The sequence below is a fragment of the Nannobrachium achirus genome (assembly GCF_963921795.1).
Source record: "Nannobrachium achirus genome assembly, chromosome: 6".
Lineage (NCBI taxonomy): Eukaryota > Metazoa > Chordata > Actinopteri > Myctophiformes > Myctophidae > Nannobrachium > Nannobrachium achirus.
In genome coordinates this window covers 62,729,844-62,752,666 of record NC_137815.1, presented here as the reverse complement: position 1 = coordinate 62,752,666, position 22,823 = coordinate 62,729,844, and the positions used below count along the sequence as shown (strand labels likewise).

At 44.7% G+C, this 22,823-nt stretch overlaps 1 protein-coding gene across 6 annotated transcripts in view; it reads left to right on the top strand.

The window, feature by feature from the left end:
* LOC308286421 (extracellular sulfatase Sulf-2-like) overlaps positions 1 to 22,823 on the top strand; it is a gene marked incomplete at its 3' end in the record, with an annotated part of 72,802 nt that overhangs the window by 40,658 nt on the left and 9,321 nt on the right. For 4 of the 6 annotated variants that reach the window (XM_080727432.1, XM_080727428.1, XM_080727430.1 and 1 more), the window contains 9 exons: positions 4,843 to 5,097; positions 11,171 to 11,410; positions 12,440 to 12,591; positions 13,203 to 13,372; positions 17,451 to 17,601; positions 17,941 to 18,116; positions 20,661 to 20,789; positions 21,477 to 21,533; positions 21,663 to 21,792. In XM_080727432.1, coding sequence (XP_080583558.1) covers positions 4,899 to 5,097; positions 11,171 to 11,410; positions 12,440 to 12,591; positions 13,203 to 13,372; positions 17,451 to 17,601; positions 17,941 to 18,116; positions 20,661 to 20,789; positions 21,477 to 21,533; positions 21,663 to 21,792 — 1,404 coding nt within the window. In that variant the 5' untranslated portion in view covers positions 4,843 to 4,898. Of the gene's footprint in view, positions 1 to 910; positions 1,071 to 4,842; positions 5,098 to 11,170; positions 11,411 to 12,439; positions 12,592 to 13,202; positions 13,373 to 17,450; positions 17,602 to 17,940; positions 18,117 to 20,660; positions 20,790 to 21,476; positions 21,538 to 21,662; positions 21,793 to 22,823 lie in introns of those variants that run through there. The other 2 variants (XM_080727429.1, XM_080727433.1) reach the window with 2 other exon arrangements.

The window sequence follows — 22,823 nt, the reverse complement described above, 5'->3', positions numbered from 1 at the left end:
TGGTGGGGTGGGTGGGGGTGTTGGGGGATGAGAGAAAGATGCAGGGAGAATTTCAAACAGCCTCACCGAACCGCCGAGGGTCAGAGCTCATGTATTCCTCGGGGGAAACGACCGCATGGCCCTGCAGAGAGGAGCAGGAATTAAACCCGAGCAAACACAGCTGGTGTGTCTCGTGTGTGTGTGTGTGTGTGTGTGTGTGTGTGTGTGTGTGTGTGTGTGTGTGTGTGTGTGTGTGTGTGTGTGTGTGTGTGTGTGTGTGCTTGCGTGCGTGCGTGCGTGCGTGCATGCGTGTATCTATGTTCCCTCCCACTTTGTATGTGTATGCATATACGCAGGGATGTGTGGAGAATGTTAGCAAGGCAGGGGCTGAAATTTCTAAAATAGCCTTTTGGTGAAAATACTGGAAATTGCAGACCTCCAAGCTCAGTTGTGAGCTTGGAGGTCGGCTATTTTCAGTACTTGATACCACACTGAACTAAGCATAATCAAGTGGATACAGGAGATGTGGCGCAACGGCATGGATTTCTACACAGAGAGGGCAATTCTTTCAACATAAGATGCTGGATTCAAGTTCAGGAGAGTTTGGCAAAGGCAATTCTCTTGAATGCTGCCTTCAGGTATGGCATGGAAAGAGAGCATTAGCATTTCTTTCACCATAGTAAAAAGCAAATTCATGGTCTGGAGAGGGCACATTTTACAGACGGATGAAAGGGCAGGGGCTCAAGCCCCCTTTGATGTCTGTGTGCACGTGCCTGCATATGCGTGTGCGTGTATCGGTGTGTTTCTAGGCGCGTGGGTCTGTGTGTTCCCCTTTTCTGTCTGCGCATGTAAGATAAGATTTTAAGGAGGGGAGGACACGAGGGAGTGAGAGCAATAGGGAGGACCTAACCGAGTGACACACAGCCTACAACCTTAGACCAGAGTGGAACAGCAAGGCTCTGTGTCAGACTGGGAGAACTAACTTATTGGGGCATGGCGTGATATAGCTCACACTCACCTCGTCTGCAGTGAGTGTGCCTGGAGATACGTTCCACGGCCGGCTTGGGTTCGTCCTTTGCTGATTAAAAGAGGTAACTGATCATTACTCTTGTCTCTTCCCCTTCAGATTTCAAGTGCTCATCAGGTACCGTATGCACCGTGCACACATGGGTGCGTGGTGGTGGTGTTGTTATGATGATGAATGACATCAGTGAGGGTGTTGTTAAGCAGGGTGCGCTCTCCCAGCTGAGGGAGTCTGCAGATGGGCTGTTGTTGTCATCTTCCACGCTAGGATTTACTCTGAGAGCCGCGCTCTCCCTGTGGTGCACGCACGCACGTGCACACACACACACACGCATGCGCGCGCGCACACACACACACACACACACACACACACACACACACACACACACACACACACACACACACACACACACACACACACACACACAGAACACACACACACACTCGACATGAATATTGATTGTACTCTCCAGTCATTGTGTTGGTCTTGCCTGCTCTCATGTGCTCCTGAGATATATTTTCGTTATCGTTGTTATGATTTGTTTTTCATACACTTCTGTGTGCTCCTAGTGCATGAGATAGAACAAATAAAACCTCATTGAAAGGTCAGACCTCTGCTGCACGCTGCAATGATTTGATATGAACCAAATACACTTTCATTTTAAAATTAGGATTTACCATTAAATGATGTTAGGTGTGTAGTATTACCGATAACTACAGCAGCGTTACAAAAGGTTATTTAGCTTCAAACAATAGCTGGATGTTGTGGAACCTTTTTTACTTTCAAAGGTATTGTGTAAGACTAGAGGAAGAATCATTTTACTCTCAATTTGAAGTGAAACTGTTTATATCACACTTAATATCGTGGCTCTCTCTCCATATCAACCCCTTGCTGTTACTTCCTTGTTTGTTGAGATTACTTTCGTTCAGTTCAAACAATTGTATTTATATAGTGCTGTAACAAATCACAAAGTTAAATGTTGTATTATTATAGAGCAGGTCAAGGCCATAACATTGAACAACTTAAACACTACCGGTATATACTGTGTACTAACACTTTGTTGTTCCTCAGATGTCTATATACAATACATCCCTCCTTTCTTCCCTCTGCATCAAATCTCTTTGTCGAAAATAGCCAATCTCAACTGCTATTTTCATTGAATTCGCCCATTTCCGCCGAGCCTTTGCATGTTATGACATGCCCAGAATAGTGACGCTAGGGTTCATGTGGGTCATTTAGTGACCCAACAAGAGCAAGCGCTTGGTGACAGCAGCATGGAAAAACTCACCTTTAAGCCAAGGCCTGGAACGCAAATCTGTGTCAATTTATGTTTTGAACCGCTTTAACTATTCTTTTATACTTTAACTATTAAAAGAATAGCAGATCTACAAGCTCACAGCACTGCGAGCTTGTAGATCTGCTATTTTTGAAAGATCGTGAGACTTTGTCCAAGTCTTTGAATATTTTGACCCGATTCTGTAAATATCTTCTAGAATCCTTCTTCTAAATCAGTGGTTCTCAAAGATTTTCATGTCAAGGACCACCAAAATGACATGTATTTGGCCGCTCAAAATATGTTGTTCCAGGGACTCCCAGAACCAGAGATTTTAGTTCCAAAAGTTTGCTTTGAAAAATATATATCCAAAGATTTATAAACAACTTTTCATGATTTTTCAAGAGAGAGAGAGAGAGAGAGAGAGAGAGAGAGAGAGAGAGAGAGAGAGAGAGAGAGAGAGAGAGAGAGAGAGAGACGGTCTACATTATCAAGCGAGTGCGTCTCAGTGTTTGCTGTGAGACAGTTGCCATGGCAAACTCAGTGGGGCTATGCTCGGAATGAGTTGCAGATATTCTTGTAATAGAAGGGATAATAGGACGGCTGTGTAATTTTAGCAAATGGCACGCAAGTCTTCATTAAGAGAAGTGTGGTCGCCTTGACATTAATCATTCCGTTAAGCATACCCAGGGGTGGACAGAAATTGGCAATTTTCCGCACACCTAGAGGCAATTTACTTTTGTGGATGTAGAGAGTGCCTGCATGGTGACAGTGTCACATTAACATTGTGCTGTTTCATATTATTCTGTTGCGCACGATGATACGAAGCAGCGCTCTTGAGTCTTGGTTCACTTTCTTCTAAAGCTGGATTATTTTTGTTCTCCAGCCTTTTGAGACATCCCTTTCATATTCAGGAAAAACTTTCCTCTCTCTCTGTCTCTCTCATTCTCTCTCTTTCTCACAACGCGTCGCACTGCGAGGCGTTTTGAGCTTGGAGGTCAGCTATTTTCAGTACTTAAACTAAGCATACTGGAGACGTGGCGTGCACAGTGAGCTGAGTGAGGGCAATTCTTTCAACATAAGATGATGCATTTAGTTCAGGAGAGTTTGGACAAGGCAATTCTCTTGAAAGTTGAATGATGCCTTCAGGTATGGCATGGAAAGAGGGCATTTGCACTTATTTCACCAGGGCACCTTTTTACAGACAGATAAAAGGGCAGAGGCTCAAGCCTCCTTTCATGTCTATGTGTGCACGTGCCCTCCTGCTCTCTCTCTCTCTCTTTCTCTCTCTCTCTCTCTTACTTTCTATCTTTCTCCACTGTTTCTATCTCCCTGTGCAGTGACCGGTGACCCATGTCCTTATTTTTGCCCCACACATCTCATCCTCTCCACCTTGTGTGCTTCTCTCCTTGACCTCTGCCCTCCAGCTCATCCCCTCGTCCCTCTCTCTCTCCAGGGGTGGTGAGGTCTGTGTTGGCCCCTGGCCCAGGCCCATTAGCCCCAGCCTGGCAGAGATCATTACACCCAGCCAATGACACCGGTCTAATGCATCATTAATGATTGATTAACGAGCTGATCTCAGCCCAAATGGGGGCATTTGTACGGAAGAGCACCCTGTAATGGCCCTGCAAGGCTTGCATCTGCTATTTTTCATTGTGTTTGCGTGTGTGCTCATGCGTGTGCGCGTGTGTGTTTATGAGTGTGAGAGAGAGACGGAGCAGATGAAAGACTCCCCTATTCTACAGACAGGCCCTGTCATCTCTCAGAGGTGCAGTGTATACAGCACTAAAAGACCTCTTAGTGCTCTCTATGGTCTGGTAGTCTGTGCTCTAACGCTCCTGAGTACATGTGTGTACGACCACGCACAACGGGACAAATACCAGTTTATTCTGATTGCGTGCAATTTGCATGAGTAAAACTATAAATCTTTAACTACAGTATATTCAAACTAAAACTGTAAAGCATTTTGCTCTACAAATAACTTCTTTAGTTGCACACACTAAAGCAGGGGTCTTCAACGTTTTCAGGCCAACGACCCCTTAGTTGAGAGAGAGATGAAGCAGAGACCCCCCACAAACTTTTCATAGATTCCTTATAGTTTCCTCGTTTGACAGCACAATCATCAGCGTATTTTGGATTCCTGTCAATTTGTGATTTCAGATATTTAACCACTTGAACTGTCAATACTTAATAAACTTGACCTTTCACTCTGTACTAGTCTGCTTTTTTCCACTCTACACCAAACCTCTTTGCCGAAAAGAACCGATCTACAAGGTCACAACGCCTCACAGCGTGAGGCGTTGTGAGCTTGTAGATCTGCTATTTTTGGCTAAGGTTTTCAGAATAAGGACGCTAGGGTTCAAGTGGTTAATATAAAAAGGAGATCATTTTTGGAGGACCCCCCTGTAGTAACTCTGAGGACCCCCTAGGGGTCCCGGACCCCCTGTTGAAGACCCATGCGCTAATGTATACTATAGCCGTGTACATACTGCATTCTTACACTTTCAGAGTTGTATTAACATTGAGGATTTGACTTTTTACCGTGTGTTGTGTTTTCATCTCCCAGGTGCAGTGTGTGAGCTGCAGGCAGACGGAGAGGAGGTTACTGCAGGGTTGAGAGTGATGGCGGGGTGGGGGCCGCGGGCCCCTCTCCCTCTCCTTCTCCTGCTGCTGGTCCTGGTGTCCGTCCTCCCTTTGGCCCAGGGCTCCGGTTACCTGTCTGGACACCGCCTCAGGTCTCGTCTGCAGAGGGACCGCAATATTCGCAATGTCCGTCCCAACATCATCCTCATTCTCACTGATGATCAAGACATAGAGCTAGGTGGGCCTCTCTTTTCTACTTCTGTTGTACTGGTGTATGTGTGTTTGTTCATTGTTTGTTTTTGTTAGTTTTTTCAATATCTATAATGATAATGATCCCTCATATTGTTTTTGTAAAGCATGATCAAAGAAAAGTGTTGAACATAGAGATGGGTTGATCATTTTACCTGTATATGGAACAAGTCTTCTTATGCTGACCTACGATCTAAGGGCGACATCTCTTGGCCATCTGGCCAGTGATGTAAATCGGACCAGTTACCCATATGGAGACCCCAGGTACCCATATATGGAGATCCATTTACTGTATATGGAGATATGCTGTGAGACCCCAAACATGCTTACTCAGTTATTCGTTATGTGAAAGTCCTATGACGTCTATGACGTCTGACATCATACATACAATAAATACAATACAATTTATGCCCATATATGGAGATCCCTGTCTGTAGAACCAGCCCCACAGATATGGGCTGTCTTCCTCCATATATGGGCATTCCCAATAACAAAGTCCTGTTAGATATGGGCTTAATATTGATGACATCAGGGATCTCCAAATATGGGCATAAAAGGGATTCTGTTAGTGTGGTTCCACTGACATCACAGTGATGTCAGAGCATGATATCAGAGCGGCAAACCCATAGACTATATAAAAGCGTACACGGACAGACAGGCGGCCGGAGACATGATGTGCCGTTTCTCATACTAAACTGATAACTAGTAAGACACCTCAGGGTGACTTGCGACCTCAGGGTGACATGCGACGGAGGTCTCGCCAATTCTTGGCCATCTGGCCAGTGATGTATATGGGACCGGTTACTCATATATGGAGACCCCTTCATGACAGTTATGTTATGTCAAAACATGTCCATAGTGATGTCGCATCTAGGATCTCGACGATAGTCGAAGGATGATGATGAATAGTGATGATACACAACCTTCCAATTCCCAGCTGACCCCCATTCTGCTGTCACTCACGTCAGCTGCACCAATGGGGCAGTGGCTAGCTCTGGAAAGGTAATGGATGAAAACATGTAAATAACAAAAAAACATCACATGGATGCACCTGGGACGTATCCTCCTCAGTGATGTAGCCCAAGCTCATCGGGGTTTCGGGTCTCACAACATCATACCCCTCATCCAGGTGACCAATCTGGCGCGTGGAAGGACTAGGCTCAGTGGTTTGACTCCTGTCTGGGCCCCTCCTACGTCTCACCAGGTCAGGACCTGTGCGTTGCACCAGACTCCCAGTACCAGACATTTCATTCAGGAGCGGTGGATTCTTTAGCTGCAATGGTACTGCAGGCTCCACCTGGCCCACGCTGGTACTGCAGGCTCCACCTGGCCCACGGTGGTACTGCAGGCTCCACCTGGCCCACAATGGTACTGCAGGCTCCACCTGGCCCACGGTGGTACTGCAGGCTCCACCTGGCCCACGGTGGTACTGCAGGCTCCACCTGGCCCACGGTGGTGCTGCAGGCTCCACCTGGCCCACGGTGGTACTGCAGGCTCCACCTGGCCCACGGTGGTGCTGCAGGCTCCACCTGGCCCACGGTGGTACTGCAGGCTCCACCTGGCCCACGGTGGTGCTGCAGGCTCCGCTTGCGGCCTGAATGGCCCTCCTAAAGGCCTTACTGTGGGTTTGTTGGGCTTCTTCCTCACGGAAGACACAGGCTGGGACGATAACCCAATCTGCTCCCGGGCGCCGTCTACATTCCGGCTGTCACTCGTCTCTCCAGTGGTCAACAGACTATTCCTGGTTGTAGACTTGTACAAGTTTTGAGTTAATCTTTTTGTGGTGGGCCTTAAATGAATGGCACCATGTTGCACTGGAGCCTGCTCACCTACCCAGGGCCGGGTCATTTGTGGGGTAAGGAAAGTCAGGACACGAGGAAGCTGCGGGGGGGGGGGGTAACAGAGTTTTAGGACGGACGTTGCAACAGTTTGCATTTGTGGCGCCCCCTATGGGCACTAGTGAAAGCCTTTTTGGAGGTACCGTATGCTCTACAGTAGAGCCACACATTTATGACAGCAGTTACAGACAAACAGTACTATGGAATATGAAAACCATGTCTGCCGGTCATTGCCACATGACTCACAAGGCTAAATTGTTGTTAAAAAAGATATTTGTAGCAGTTGGGTGAAAGTGAAATAGCTTTTGGCTCTGCATTGTTAGAGGCCCCTCGATTTGTGATAAAACATTTTGGGGTAGATTTTACACAATCTATTATAGACAATCGGAATGTAATCTGGAAAATGTGACTGATACATCTTGATCACATAATATATTTTTCACAATTGACTGACTGATCTCCAGGTTTATTTGGAGAGATTGGAAATCTAGGGTGCGTGTCTCTTCCTTGCCTGGAAGATTTTTGTAAAGCAGCACAAAATACCTATAGTTTGCTGGTGTAATGGTGATTATAATGGGGAAAGAATGGAAAGACATAGAATAGATAGACTATACCAATTGTATGCCCACTCCAAGCCATACTGGGTGATAAAACTCTTATGAGTTCTCTTATAAAAAAAATGTGCTATCTACCCTTTCTAGCTCTGGCCTTTGGAGATTGTTTTCATGGACGAACATGATTAGCTTCTTTATTACTTTGAGAAGAAAGTACTTACAGAATGGTACACCGGAATCTGGGAGTTTCTGGAGAAAATGCAATAATACAATGGCTGACCACTTTCACATATTCTGGGATTGTCCAGCAACCCAAACCTACTGGCTACAGATTGTATCAGATATCAACTCAATAATGGGATCTCAGATTGAGTGTAATTTAAGCAATATTTACCTGAGTAATCTACCAACCAAATTTAACTGCCCTGATGCCTTCTTAAAATATTACTGGTAGCCAGCAAGAAGGTACCATGATGTGGCTGGACAAAGAATTGCTGTGAGATAATTTCTTAATTTCTTAAGAATTATTTGTGTCTTTTTCCACCTTTATTGATAGTATACACAGTATATAGACAGGGTGGGGGGAGTGACACGCAGCAGTGGTTGTCGGGATCGGGATTTGAACCCGCAACACGCATTAGAGCCTATATGTGGTATACTATGCACCTGGACGGCTTGGCCAGGCTACTATAATTTACCAAATACAATTGCCTTGACTTGACTATACTAATAACTCATAAACTGTTTCATTTGCTTCATTATAATTCTCTTTCAAATCAATTGTCTGGTTACGCAGTGTAACAATCTGCTATAGAGCAGCAGAGTAGGAGAGAAAACATTTCCCCTTGTGCAGAGAGGCATGCCGAATATACGCAGTTATAAAGAACAACACAAATCCGCAGATAGAAACAAATGAAACAGCTAGCAGGGGGAGTCAACAGATAATTACAATATTATCTACAGTTAGTTAATTATTTATTTTTTCAAATCAACCTTCTCAAGATATAACTGGAAAGTATTGATTTTGCAACTACATTTCTATGGGGTTTGGAGATGGAACTTAACGAAGATTCTTTTCAACTTTTCAAGTATGGAAATGCTCAAAATGTCCAGGTTGTCTGAACTACAATAGAAAAGGACATTGTATAGTACTGTTAAAAGTATAAGCTAATTTAGGTCTAATAGCATAATGGGGAGGATACCTCCATAAAAGGGCATGGCTTTGGCACTGACACACTTGCTAGTCTAGAGTGTCTGTCATGCTTTTCACCGGCTTCAGTTTCCAGAGATAGAAATCCCTTTCATTTCTCCATAGACATTTCATATTAAGGGTTTTAAGCCTAGAACCAAGCTAACGAATCTATCTATAATTATAATATTTCAAGACATGGTGTGTGTGTGTTGTGTAAGCTTAACCAATCGCACACAGTGGCAAGAGTTACTTTTCTTTTTGCTTTATTGCATCCTAGGGATGAGAAAACTGTTTTCTCATCCTAAGATGCAATAAAGCCAAAAGAAAAGTAACTCTTGCCACTGTTTGGATCCATTTCCTATGCATGTTTGATGATCTAAGACAGTGTTTCTCAAACGTTCAAATGTCAAGGTCTCCCCTTAACTCTGACAGTGTACAAATGGATCCAGATGAACCTGCTAGGGTTCATTTGGATCCATTTGTACACTGTCAGAGTTACAGACTTGTATGGGTCAATTTAGACCCCCCTAAAGGAACCGACAGAGTCCCTGGAATCCACTTTGAGAACCACTGATCTAAGAGGACACCACACCAGTCAAGTCAGAGCGCGGTGGTAACAGAAAGTATATTCAAGCTTAACCAAATCCAATGCAATGGTAGTTATTTTGCATTGTACTTTTAAGAATTTGAGTAAATTGTAGTCAGATATTATTGTTATGGTTTAAAAAAAAAGGTTCACATTTGAAATAAGCCCACTGCATCTCACCCTCCAAATTGCAATAGGGTGGGAATCATTGAATCAGTATTGACTTGCAAATAGTTTGTACTTTGGTGATTTCACCATATTAGTCACTACTGTATGTGAATGCTTGTTATAGATGATGAGGTTACTGTCATAGTTTGTCATTATAATGTGGTGGTGACATTTAATATAAAATCGTATTATTCGTAACCTGGTATTCGATTTTTGCTCCTACAGATTTTGGCCTAAAATCACGCAAAGCGGTACACAGTATCTCTAAAATGTCATCAACATGGATCTGTCCCATTTCCCATATTCCCTCCTGATTGGCTACGATTAGGGAGTCTTACTGGTGTTGTAATCTTATGCTGAATAACGGAATTGCAGCATTAAAATAAAGCATTCGTACATACGCATTTTTGAGACGAGAGAGATATTGGGGGGGAGGGGGGTTGTGGGTGGTGGATGGACGATAGCGGAGGCGGACGTGTTCGTGTATGCACCACGCCTCCATATCTCCCGTGGTTATGGATATCCTGTCCATCCGCGTCCAACTGCTTCGGCACGTAAAAGGTCAACCTAAATGCTGCCTTTCACTCCATTAACCCCTCTGGCTCCGTCTCAGAGTCATGTTGCTCCCCTGTGCCAGCTCTTGCTGGCATGAAATGAGAGCGGCCTGTGGCATCCATTGTCCGGGTGCCAAACCCTGGCCATCTCCCTACCCGCTTAAGCCCTTCAGCGGCGCATTGGGCTGGAGTGGCTGCATAATGGGCCTCGGTGACACCCTTTGTCCTCCTGTGATCACCAGTGAGAAGACTCCCATTGAAAAGCAGGAATTTATGGTCAAGCATCTGTTTCCCCAAACAATCGCCATCAGCGCTGAAAGACCTTTAGTACACATGAATTCAAATGCGCTACACTTTGCCCAGGAGATTTATTCTTTCGATTTTACCCCTCCCCCTTTACGCTCTCGCCACCCCGCTTCTTTTCTTCGTACTCCTCACTTCCCTATCTCGTGTTTCACTCTTCTATTTTAGCCCTACCGTTTCTCGCTTTTTACTGTCTTACCCTCCTACCACTACTTACATCAATTTGTCTCGCTCACATCTCTTACTCCTCTTCCTCTCTGCACATGTCCCTCCGCCCTCACTCTCGCTCACCCCTCCTGTCCCTTATTATATTATGCAACCTGCACATCTCTCTCCAGGGGTGTCACACCAACTTCTGGGCCCTGGGTACAAGGATTCACTCACATTTTGTGCTTTAACTATTGAAAAATAGCAGATATACAAGCTTGTAGATCTGCTATTTTTGAAAAATCGTGATCATCAAGTCTTTGAATATTTCAAAGGTTTTTTGAAAAACCTATGTTTCTATGTCAGTGGTGCTCAAACCTTTTCATGTGAAGGACCCCCAAAATTATATGTATTTGGCTACGGACTCCCATCTCAAAGTATTTAGTTCCAGGGACCCCCCAGAAGCAACATTTTAGTTACAAATGTTCGCTTAAAAAGTACATACCGGTATATTCAGATTAGCACACAAGCAGCATAAGATTTGCACACATTTTCACGACTTTTCAAAAATAGCAGATCTACAAGCTCGCAGCGCGGCACTTGTATATCTGCTATTTTTCAATAGCTAAAGTATAAAATAATTAAGGCCCCTCCACCTTGGGCCCTAGTAACTCAGTCCCACTTCCCCCCACCCTTGTGACGCCCCTGTCTCTCTCACAGGCTCAATGCAGGCCATGAACAAGACGCGGCGCATCATGGAGAAGGGGGGCACGCATTTCTCCAACGCCTTCTCCACCACGCCCATGTGCTGCCCCTCGCGCTCCTCCATCTTGACGGGGAAGTACGTGCACAACCACCACACCTACACCAACAACGAGAACTGCTCGTCGCCCTCGTGGCAAGCCCACCACGAGCCGTACACGTTCGCCGTGCACCTCAACAACTCCGGCTACAGGACAGGTGAGCGTGGGGATGTTTTCCCAGCATATCAGGATCACCGTCCAAACATCGTGGGCAGATGCTCTAGCCTTTTATTTTGAAGACGTTTTTCTCTCTACAAGAGTTATAAAGGGGAGTGGGACGCTCTTGCTGAGTGAGCCCTTCCGTCCGTCCATGTTCTGCTCCAAACATGTACAAATGCAATATATAAGGTGCTCACCGCATTGTCGAAACAGTTTTCTACTGAACCGTCAACTCCTCGCCATGTGTTAGTTCACATGTTTCCAATTGATAAATGTTTATCAAACTTGTCTCGGAATCTTATCGCTTTCCTTGTTTACCACAATCTTGGGTGAAAATGGCTGAACATATAACGTGACATTGATCCCCTTCGCTGTTTCGCTCATACTAGGACATGACGTTTTGTAGGCGGAAGTATTACGAAGTTTTGTAGGCGGAAGCATTCCGAAGAGGAAATGCGAGACCCCGAGAAGTTTGAGTAAACATGAATTTATTGGAATCATATGAACTAACACATGGCGAGGAGTTGACTGTTCGGTAGAAAACTGTTTCGACAATGCGGTGAGCACCTTATACAGTATATTGCATTTGTACATGTTTGGAGCAGAACATGGACGGAAGGGCTCACCCAGCAAGAGCGTCCCCTTTTCCCTTTATAACTCTTGTAGAGAAAAACGTCTTCAAAATAAAAGCACTCTACAAGAGTTATGATTTATGGCTACAGATGCTCCATGGCCCCTAGTTGGCGTGTAAATTAATTGCAAAGTCTGACTAATTTCCACTGGTATGCATGCTCTCACACATGATTTCATGTTAAAGCGGCCCTGAAATAGATCCGTTTAAAGTCTGTCGGGCCCAAGTAATTGATATGCAATGTAATGGCGGGGAGGCGGGGTGGTATACTCCAGACGTGTATAAAAGACATCACCACTGTGAGAAATGTCAGAACCGCTTTAAGCTACTTTTTCTCACTCCTTTAAATAGGCGAATACATTTCTCACTGCACTTGGCACTTTGTGTCTCTCTCAGCATTTTTCGGGAAGTATCTGAACGAGTACAACGGCTCCTACGTGCCTCCCGGCTGGAGAGAATGGGTGGCCCTGGTGAAGAACTCCCGCTTCTACAACTACACGCTCTGCAGGAACGGAGTCCGAGAGAAGCATGGCAACGAATACCCAAAGGTCTCACACTTTCTACACAGTACACTGGTTCTCAAAGTGGGTTCTCAGGGGTCCTTGAGGGAGTTCCAGAGGGTCCCCAGCTAAATGATAGATAGGAACCAAATGGACCCTTATTGCGACCATAGGTCGCAGTTTAGTATACGAACGGTCACAGCTTGACCGTAATTCTGTCAATAACGCCTAACATTGTGGTTCCCCTGACCCATCACTGTGACATCACATGTGACATCACAGTGATGTCAGAACCTCAGAGCAGGGATCTCCATATATGGGCGTGAAAGGCTGACACATCACTGTGACATCACAGGTGATAATGCCTGACACTGTGGTTCCCCTGACACATCACTGTGACATCACAGTGATGTCAGGTACTCAGAGCAGGGATCTCCATATACAGTATGGGCATAAAAGGGATCTCCATATATGGGCATAAAAGGGATTGTATCAGTCAGACGACAGAATCCATGGCCAAGACAGATGGCCAAGACAGATGGCGCGACCTCGCCCTTTAGATTTGGAGGACCCCCTATAGCAACTCTGAGGACCCCCTAGGTGTCCCGTACCCCCTGTTGAAGACATGTGTACTAAATCAATGCATCCTTGCTCTGTAGGACTATCTGACAGACGTCATCACCAACGACAGCATCAACTACTTCCGCATGTCGAAGAGGATGTACCCTCACCGACCTGTCATGATGGTCCTGAGCCACGCTGCCCCCCATGGCCCGGAGGACTCAGCACCCCAGTACAGCTCTGCCTTCTCCAACGCCTCACAGCACATGTAAGGGCCCCATTTTAAAACAGAACGTTAGCACTTTTTCAGATGATTGAACCAAGCTGAACTCCAATAGAACTGTAGCCTGGTTCCAGCCCATAAACCCCGCACACTCTCAGAGTGGACTGTTTCTCTGGTCTGGTGTTGAGTAAATGAATCGGCAGTTTACAGATCCAAAAATTGTGGCTTCTCCAATGAGCGCAGGGGGTGGGGGTGGGTCCAGGGACGTGCTGGCCATTGGGAAAAGCGGGACAACTCCCGAACGGCCGGAAAAAATTAAACTGTTTGCACAAAAGTAGTGAAAACAGCAGCCTCGCACCGCGAGGCGTTGCTGTGCTTGTAGATCGGCTGTTTTCACTAGTTTAAATCATTTTTTAAATGATAAATACAAAACAAATGGTTTTGACATACAAGGTTTCCACCCAACAACAACGAAATAAAGGCCTAATTCATGTAATTGGCCCACTGGCTTGTCACTTGTCATAATCTGAAATGGCAAATCTTATAGCAGCAGCGCTATAGAGAGAGATCTCTCTATAGCGCGCAATGAGGGCCTCTACAACTCTTTTTCCCGGGCTGAATCAGGGGCCCAGCACGTCCCTGGGTGGGTCTAACGAATATCCAATCCGCGCAGCAGTTAAAACGATTCCTTTTTCAGGAAGTTCACACAAAAGGTAGGCAGGCACACACACATACACACGCACGCTGATTTCACCAAGCTGTTCATGTTTCTGGTCGCAGTTCTGTGTGGAAGCAGTCACTGGCACAGACAGACACACAATACGCCGCGACCGTGCGTCGTGATCACGGTGTGTCGCGATCACTTACTCGCACAAAAGTCCCTCTCCCGTAAATCGTTCAAAAATGTCAGACTCAAGCGTCAGCTGTGTCTGAAATCAGGCTAATAGAACTGTGCATCCCGTGAGTGTTGAAAATGAGATATCCTATCCTTATTGAAACTGGCGGGGGTAAATCAAGGATAAATGAATAATTGAAAAACAGTGTAAGTACTGCCTTGGCTAACTACTCACCCTCTGTAAATGAAGTGTGTTTGGAAGAATGACTCGATTAGGTTTTTTTCTGGGCTGAGGCTGACAAATGCTCAGGCAATATATATAATTTATATATTTTGGACTCATGTGCGTTCATGCTCCCTTTCGTTTGACCCAAAATGACCCAAATCCTGTAATCTCAAAGCTATCTTATCTTATCCGCTGCCTGTACCATGCTTTTGGCAGAATAACAGTCCTTCTCCCTCTGGTTTATTGGCCCCTACGTTTTGCTCCCATTAGTTTTGCCATAGTAATGAGATCTGGTGGTCATTTGCATAATTCTTTTTTCAGAGATGCTTAAATATATGCGTGATTGATGCCAGCCGTGTACAGGTAATGAATACAAACATGCACACGGACACATACGAGCAGATAGCGCCAGCCTTTGTTCTCCCTGAATCTGCATGTACTTGAATGCTGATGGCCAGGGACGTGCAGAGAATGTTAGAGAGGCAGGGGCTGACATTTCTAAAAGGGCCTTTTAGTGAAAGTATTGAAAATTGCAGACCTCCAAGCTCACAACGCGTCGCAGCGCGACGCGTTGTGAGCTTGGGGGTCGGCTATTTTCGGTGCTTGCATACCAGACTGAACTAAGCATCATCAAGTCAATACTGGAGACGTGGTGTAACAGCATGGATTTCGACACAGAGAGGGCAATTCTTTCAACATAAGATGCTGCATTCAAGTTCAGGAGAGATTGGACAAGGCAATTCTCTTGAATGCTGCCTTCAAGTATGGCATGGAAAGAGGGGCATTTGCGTTTCTTTCACCACAGTAAAAACTGCATTCATGGTCGGGAGAGGGCACTTTTTTACAGACGGCTAAAAAGGCAGGGGCTCAAGCCCCCCTTTGATGTCTGTGTGTGTGCCGCGTGCCTGCTGCTGGCTAATGGCAGCTCTCCTATTGGCCTCCTCCAGAGACAGACCTAAGAGGGCAGTAATGAGGCAGCATCACTCCACCCCTTTCCCTGCGCTGACTACAGTCTAAACCAACCAGCATCATTAACCTACGCAGCCTTTATGCACAGAAAAGTCTAGAGAAGCTACTGTAGACTCCACTCCACTGTCTTTGCAGTAACTTTTAATTGCTTCTTTGGCTATAAATGTACTTCCCCTTGTTTGACTTTTTGAGACAGTCCTCCCCGCGGGCAATATGCCTCCCTTTTCCTCTCTCTCGCCCCCCATATCCATGACTCGGTGATAAAAAGGCAGCCCTTCCAGAGGTGAACTTTCTTCCCACCTCAGCACAGAGCTGACACGTCAGACACTGCATTTGAGTTTTCCCGGGGGAGGGGGGGGGGGGGGCCTAGGTTTTGCCTGTGAGACATTAGCATTTCTTAAAAGTCCAAAATCGATCCGTACTTTAAACGTTAAATATGTTTGCCTCTAAGATCTCATTAGATATTTAGCAGTGTTTATTTTGAAATAATTAAGGTTCCATATGGCCTGGAGTTAAATATTGATCAGACTGTCCTCGCTGCCCCGCGCGCCGAGCATATTGATTGCGTTTTCTTTGCATTTTATATGGTTTATATAACCTCCAGTTCCGTGTTACATAAATAGTTTTCTGGCTACTTAGGAAGGAGTAGCAGTAGCAGACATCTGCAACCTGGGGCGTCACAAGGGGGGGGGGGGGGGGGAGTGGGACTGAGTCACTAGGGCCCAAGGTGGAGGGGCCGTGATTATTTTATACTTTAGCTCTTGAAAAATAGCAGATATACAAGCTCACAGCGCGGCACCGAGTGCTGCGCTGCAAGCTTGTAGATCTGCTATTTTGGAAAGTCGTGAAAATGAGTGCAAATCTTTGAATATATGTATATTTGTAACTCAAATGTTGCTTCTGGGGGTCCCTGTAACTAAATATTTTGAGATGGGGGGTCCGTGGCCAAATACATATCATTTTGGGGGTCCTTCACATGAAAAGGTTTGAGCTCCACTGACATAGAAACATTTTTTTAAATATTTGAAATATTCAAAGACTTTCACACATTTTCAAGATTTTTCAAAAATAGCAGATCTACAAGCTCGCAGCGCGGCACTCGGTGCCGCGCTGTGAGCTTGTAGATCTGCTATTCAATAGTTAAAGCACAACATAATGTGTAATAAATAATGCACTCCCAGTCTAAATGGGTTAAACATTCATGGGGGGGCCCGCAGTGAATCCTGTACCCAGGGCCCAGAATTTGGTGCGACACCCCTGTCTGCAACCACTGGCTGAGGTTACTGTTGTGCGCTTAACCACCACACACATTATTACATATGCACACTACATCCATACTCTGCTTCAAATCCAATCTCTAGTAGAACTACTAACGATGCAGGGTGAAAACGGCTGCAACGCAAATGCATGGCGGGGGACAATAAAATCACGATGGAACGAGAATGCAACTCCCATCGCAGCGTTCTTTCATATGTAAATGAATGGACATGAAATGCGGCATCCTCCGTATCAGGGCTTGCTATTACACTCCAAACTCCTGAGTGTAAAAAAAACACACCTCACTCTGAGAGTTAAATTAGCACTCGAGATTTTGCAGTGTATTATGTTCACAGCCAAGCCTTTCCATTATAGGGCTGTCACGATTATGACATTTTACATGACGATTAATTGTCACTCAAATAATTGCGATTACATTTAATTGTGTTTTTGTCGTTGACAATTACATTTCTGTTTGGCTTGTAGGCTTTGAAGTTGCACATGGCAGATAGGACACATAACCTAAATATACAAAGAAATGAAGGACATATTTGACAACTTTACACTTTAAAAAGAACGTTGATAGTGGAAATAGCCGATCCACAAGCGCACAACGCGTTGCGATGCGACGCGTTGTGAGCTTGTAGATCTGCTATTTCCAAAAGAAATGTAAATGTTTGAACATATATAAACATTTTTCAACATGTAAACGATTATGACGATTATCACAAAATAATTGCAATTATGTCAAATAATTGCAATTATGTCAAATAATTGCGATTAGACGGTTATGTAATAATAGTGACAGCCCTACTTTCCATATCTTCCTCCTTCAGAACTCCCAGCTACAACTATGCCCCGAATCCAGACAAGCACTGGATCCTGCGCTACACCGGTGCAATGAGGCCTGTCCACATGCAGTTCACCAATATGCTGCAGCGCAGGCGGATGCAGACCCTGTTGTCTGTGGATGACAGTGTGGAAAAGGTGGGTGGACAAGTCCTTAGAGACAAACGCATACATCCAGACTCTTAACACACACACACTGTCACGCACGCACACGCACGCACGCGCACGCACGCACGCACACACACACACGCACACACACACTCCCTGACTCTCCCAAGTCCTAAGAGATCTGTGCTCATTCCTCTGACTGTTACCGCTTAATGTATTCACTGACACACTTGCTAAATGTTTCACCCCTGTTCCATAAAACTTGCATGGCGGGGGGACTTCAATGATCAAACATGGTTTTCTACTTTTTTCCATTACTGTAAAAAAAAAAGAGGAATCTCTGAGTACTGAGCTTGCTCTTGTGTTTAGGTGTACAACATGTTGGTGGAGACGGGGGAACTCGACAACACGTACATCATCTACACCTCGGACCACGGCTACCACATCGGACAGTTTGGTTTGGTCAAGGGCAAATCCATGCCCTACGAGTTCGACATCCGCGTGCCCTTCTATGTGCGAGGACCCAACGTGGAGTCGGGGACCACGTAAGTCACTGGCAGGTTCCTATTTGAAAATGATAGACTGTGTATCGTCGTTGTTGGGTGGAAACCTTGTATGTCCAAAACTGTTTGTTTTGTGTTTATCATTTTTAAAATTATTTAACTAGTGAAAACAGTCGATCTACAATGTGTGCTGCTGTTTTCACTACTTTTGTGCGATGGCCTTGTCTGATGAAGCAGGGCTTTACTTTGCGAAAAGATTTACAAATTTGAAACTTGGAGATACGAGCTTTCTGCCCGACAATCAGTTATGTCACTGGCACTGTCATCAAGAGTATGTTACAATCAGGGTGTGGGTTGGGGCTCAGAATATTGCTATGTACATTTTAACCATTTAGCAGCTGATGCTCTTCTATAGAGAAACACATGTTGGTAGGGATTGTGTCTTGCTTGAATACACTTTGACCATATTCACATGGCGGCCATCTTGCCATTAAGTTAATGAAATGCCACCCCAGTTGCCACCCGGTTTCAATGCAAATTTCAAACATGGCCACCAGGTGAATATGGTCAATTGGGATTGAAACTGGACTGTTACCGGACATTGACTCTAGGCACTAATGCCATTCTGCCTATTCTTGTCTGAATGAATGGGATTAGACTGGAGTAGTCTGGGATCACTTCACTTTTCGGGTTTGTAACCGGTCTGGAGCGGAAACCACAAAACGTCATGTTGTAGTACTCAAAGGACTACAATTTACCGGAAAGATCAAACCGGATTCAGTTTTAACCCAAAATATTCCCCTGCGCTCAAGGACATACTTTAAGGGCCTACCTAATAAACTCTTTGATGCGGAGTAGTTTTGCTTTTGAAAATTTTGTATGGTATATGCATCTTTTATTCCAACTTTTAGCGACTGGCAAGACTACACTAGGCTACTCGAGCATTTTAATAGGGATTGGGGAAACAAACGGGAGGGAACCAAATCAAAGCGACGCCGCTTCTTCTAGTGGTTTCCGCGCTTTAGGCGGAAACCAAACGGCCTGTTGTGAACGAACACCAGGCTTTAAGCCTGGTGGGCGAGGTTAAGACTGGAGTAGGCACCGGCCTACTCGGGAACGATGCAACAGAATGCATGCCCCACCTGACTATGCCATACCCCATGTACTATCTACTACTTGTACTATTACCCCGAGTACTATTTTAAAGATTATGACAACATTATTATTGATAGATATACGGTAGACTGACTGGAAATGTGGAGAGACACGCAGCAGGTTGCCTCTGCTACCACTATCTCTCGACTAATCAGGGGAGTTCTGTGAACTCTATGAACGGCTTATTTCCATTGCAGTCCTTTAACATGTACTGTATTGTGTGAATTATGTATTGAGGAAGTGAAAGTGTGTGTGCGCGCGCGTGTGTGTGTGTGTGTGTGTGTGTGTGTGTGTGTGTGTGTGTGTGTGTGTGTGTGTGTGTGTGTGTGTGTGTGTTCGTTTGTGTATGTGGGTGTGTATGTGGGTGTGTATGTGGGTGTGGCTGTTTTCGCAGGTGCGCATGTTAGACTGTTAGAGTCTTTGTGAAAAACAACATGGGTGTGCCTTTCCATGCGGGGTGAGGGGGCGGGATAGACACTTTGCTTTTACTTTTGACTTGCTTTTCAGACGTACTTGTCAATCATGTGCACGTGCATGATTGAGAGGCTGTAGTCAGTGTAGTGGTTCACGCTACGCAATGTTATTACTTTGTTCACTATGACAAGCATCCTCAGAATACCTTTGAATATCTTACAATAAATACAACAAATCTCTGTGAGTATGTAACCCGCGTATATTCAAGAAAATGACAGGAATATACAGTAGATGGCAAGAGTTTTGCTCGAATTAGTTGTGTATTTCTTTTGGATAACTGACAAGTTATGTTATTCTTCTCTAGTATCTACCTATATAGTATGTAACATTATATCTAGTTTGAAAAAAGGGGGGGGAATTAGTTATTTGTGGAGGTATGCTTGTATTCGGACAGTATTGATGAATGTAGTACATTTAATCTAATTATACTTTCAAAACCTAGCTCATGAAAATGTCTCAGAAGTTGCCTTTAAAGAGTTCAATGGTCACTTTTTTTTTTCTTTTCTTTTTTTTACTTTTTTTTTATTTCAAACAACAAACTGCCAAGACAGAAAACCACATTCAGCAAAACCTGAAAGGGACATGAACAACAATAACAAAAAACAAAACAAAAACAACAACAACACAGGAAAGGGGGGGGGGGGGCGAAGACACTATTTACTCTTATACAAATACCATTTTCCCATCGCTTTTCGTAAGTCTCTGCTTTGATCCTCAGGTTATACGTAATTTTTTCCATGAGACTGATTTCTTCCACAATGTCCAACCAATGTTCCTCACTAGGAGGGGCCTCTTTCAACCACCTTCTTGTGATTGCTTTTTTAGCCGCCAGTGTCAGAATTTTAAACAGGTGAATGTCCTCTTCTCCAACTGTGTCTTCGGGTATCAGGCCTCAATGGTCACGTTTACTGCCCAGTGTTTATTGTAACCACTGCTGTCTCTTTTGTTCCCCTGCAGTAACCCTCACATAGTGTTGAACGTTGACCTGGCCCCCACTATGCTGGACATAGCTGGAGCTGACATCCCCTCAGACATGGATGGCAAGTCCATCCTCAAACTGCTGGAAACTGACAGGCCGGTCAACAGGTCAACATATGATATTTCAAACCTTTTGAATGGATGAGATAATCATAAATAATAATAAAAAAACTAAAGACTACCCTGCAAGCCAAATGACGTGTCATGATGACGTTATGATAACATCCTCCGGTGACATTCAGAACTAGGCCAAATCACAGCCCATATGGGGATGATCTTGATGTCATTACCAGGACGTCATATGGACTATAGGATTATTGTGATTGTTTGTAATGTTAGTTGAAATATGAGCATATAAGGTTATATTCTGGGACTTATCTGACTAGTTATGATATTTATCTGGCCTTGATCGGACCCTCTCTGATTAATCCAGGACGTCCGTTTTCGTGGGTAGGATTTATGTTGGTTGAAATCAGGTGATATTCTAGGCCGGATCTGACTACCGGTAGTCATGGCTTGACTTGATCTGGCCCCAATCGAGACGTCACTGATTGGTCCAGGTCCTGACCGTGCTTGCTGGGTAAAGAGTAACTACATTTCTCCCATTTCAGTGCTGTCTTAGTCAGACTTGAAATTGCAAACTAAATGCAAATGATGTTGCTCCACTTTCTTTTCAGGGCAGTACAAGCATGACATTTGAAAATGCACTACATGTTTGCTCATTCCAAATATCAGCACCTGCTGTGACACGAAAAAAGATTTCTCTCCTTGTTTTTTTGTTGTTGTTGTTGTTAGGTTCCAGTTAAACAAGAAAGCGAAAACATGGCGGGATTCTTTCCTGGTAGAGAGAGGGTAAGAGTTTATTGATTGACCTTTCACAGAAATGTTGTCGTTCTGAGCTTTTGTCACCTCGTGACAACAGTTTCCGTAGCAGGTTGGCATCAGCGGCTTTTAAAACGAACCCTTTACTTTTTCGCACAGGAAGCCACTGCACAAGAGGGCTGACGGGAAGGAAGTGGCTCAGGAGGAGAACTTCCTGCCTAAATATCAGCGGGTCAAAGATCTTTGTCAGAAGGCTGAGTACCAGACCTCCTGCCAGCAACCTGGACAGGTATTCTCATCTTATAAAATCACAAAAGACCCTAGGAGGTGCTCTTATTGGGCCCCTCATTATTTATGGAATCCTCGTTTGGTATCGCGATGCCCCAGTTGCTTTAAAGTTAAAGCTCCAAACAGCTCAGAACAAACTGATTAGGGTCATGCTTGGTCTTCCTCCTCGGGCCCACCTTACCACTCATCACCACAAAAGCGTGGGGTGGCTCAAAGTAGCTGACAGAGTACAGCATCTTGCAATGGGCCTGGTGTACAAGATACACTACACCTCCAAGATACCCATGTACCTGAAAACCACTTCCTAAAGGTCAAGGATGTCCAATAAGCCGTAAAGCTTACTAGGATCTCCTTTTAGTAGTTAGTAGTGCTGTCATCAAACTGTACTTGTTTTCTATTGCAAACTGCTAATAAACTCTTCAATCAATCAATCAATCAATCAATCAATCTGGAAGAGTAGAACAGTGGTTCCCAAGCGTCTCAGGTCGAAAGACCCGACTAGAGCGGTGGACTAGAGCAGGGGTCTTCAACGTTTTCAGGCCAAATGTATAATATGTGTGATGGAGATTTTCATCGATTTCGTAGATAGATTCATAGATTTTTTTTGACAGCACTGTCATCAGTCTATGTTGGATTCGCGTTGACCTTTCACTCGGTACTTGGTCTGCTCTTTTTTACCTCTACACCAAACAGTCTATGTTGGATTTGCGTTGACCTTTCACTCGGTACTTGGTCTGCTCTTGATCTGCTATTTTTTGTCTAAAGTTCTCCTCAGAATAGGGATGCAAGGGTTCAAGTTGTTAATTTAAAAGAATGATCCTATCACAAAGATTTGACGGCTCCCCTCTAGTAACTCTGAGGACCCCCTAGGGGTCCCGGACCCCCTGTTGAAGACGCCTAGACTAGAGAAAGAGAGGATGTGCGTATGGGATGATGTCTAGTCTCACACATCCAGTGTGCAGTGATTTCAGTGGGTGTAAAATATAGATTTTTGCAGCTATCATCGTACTCCTGCACCTGACTGCTTCGACA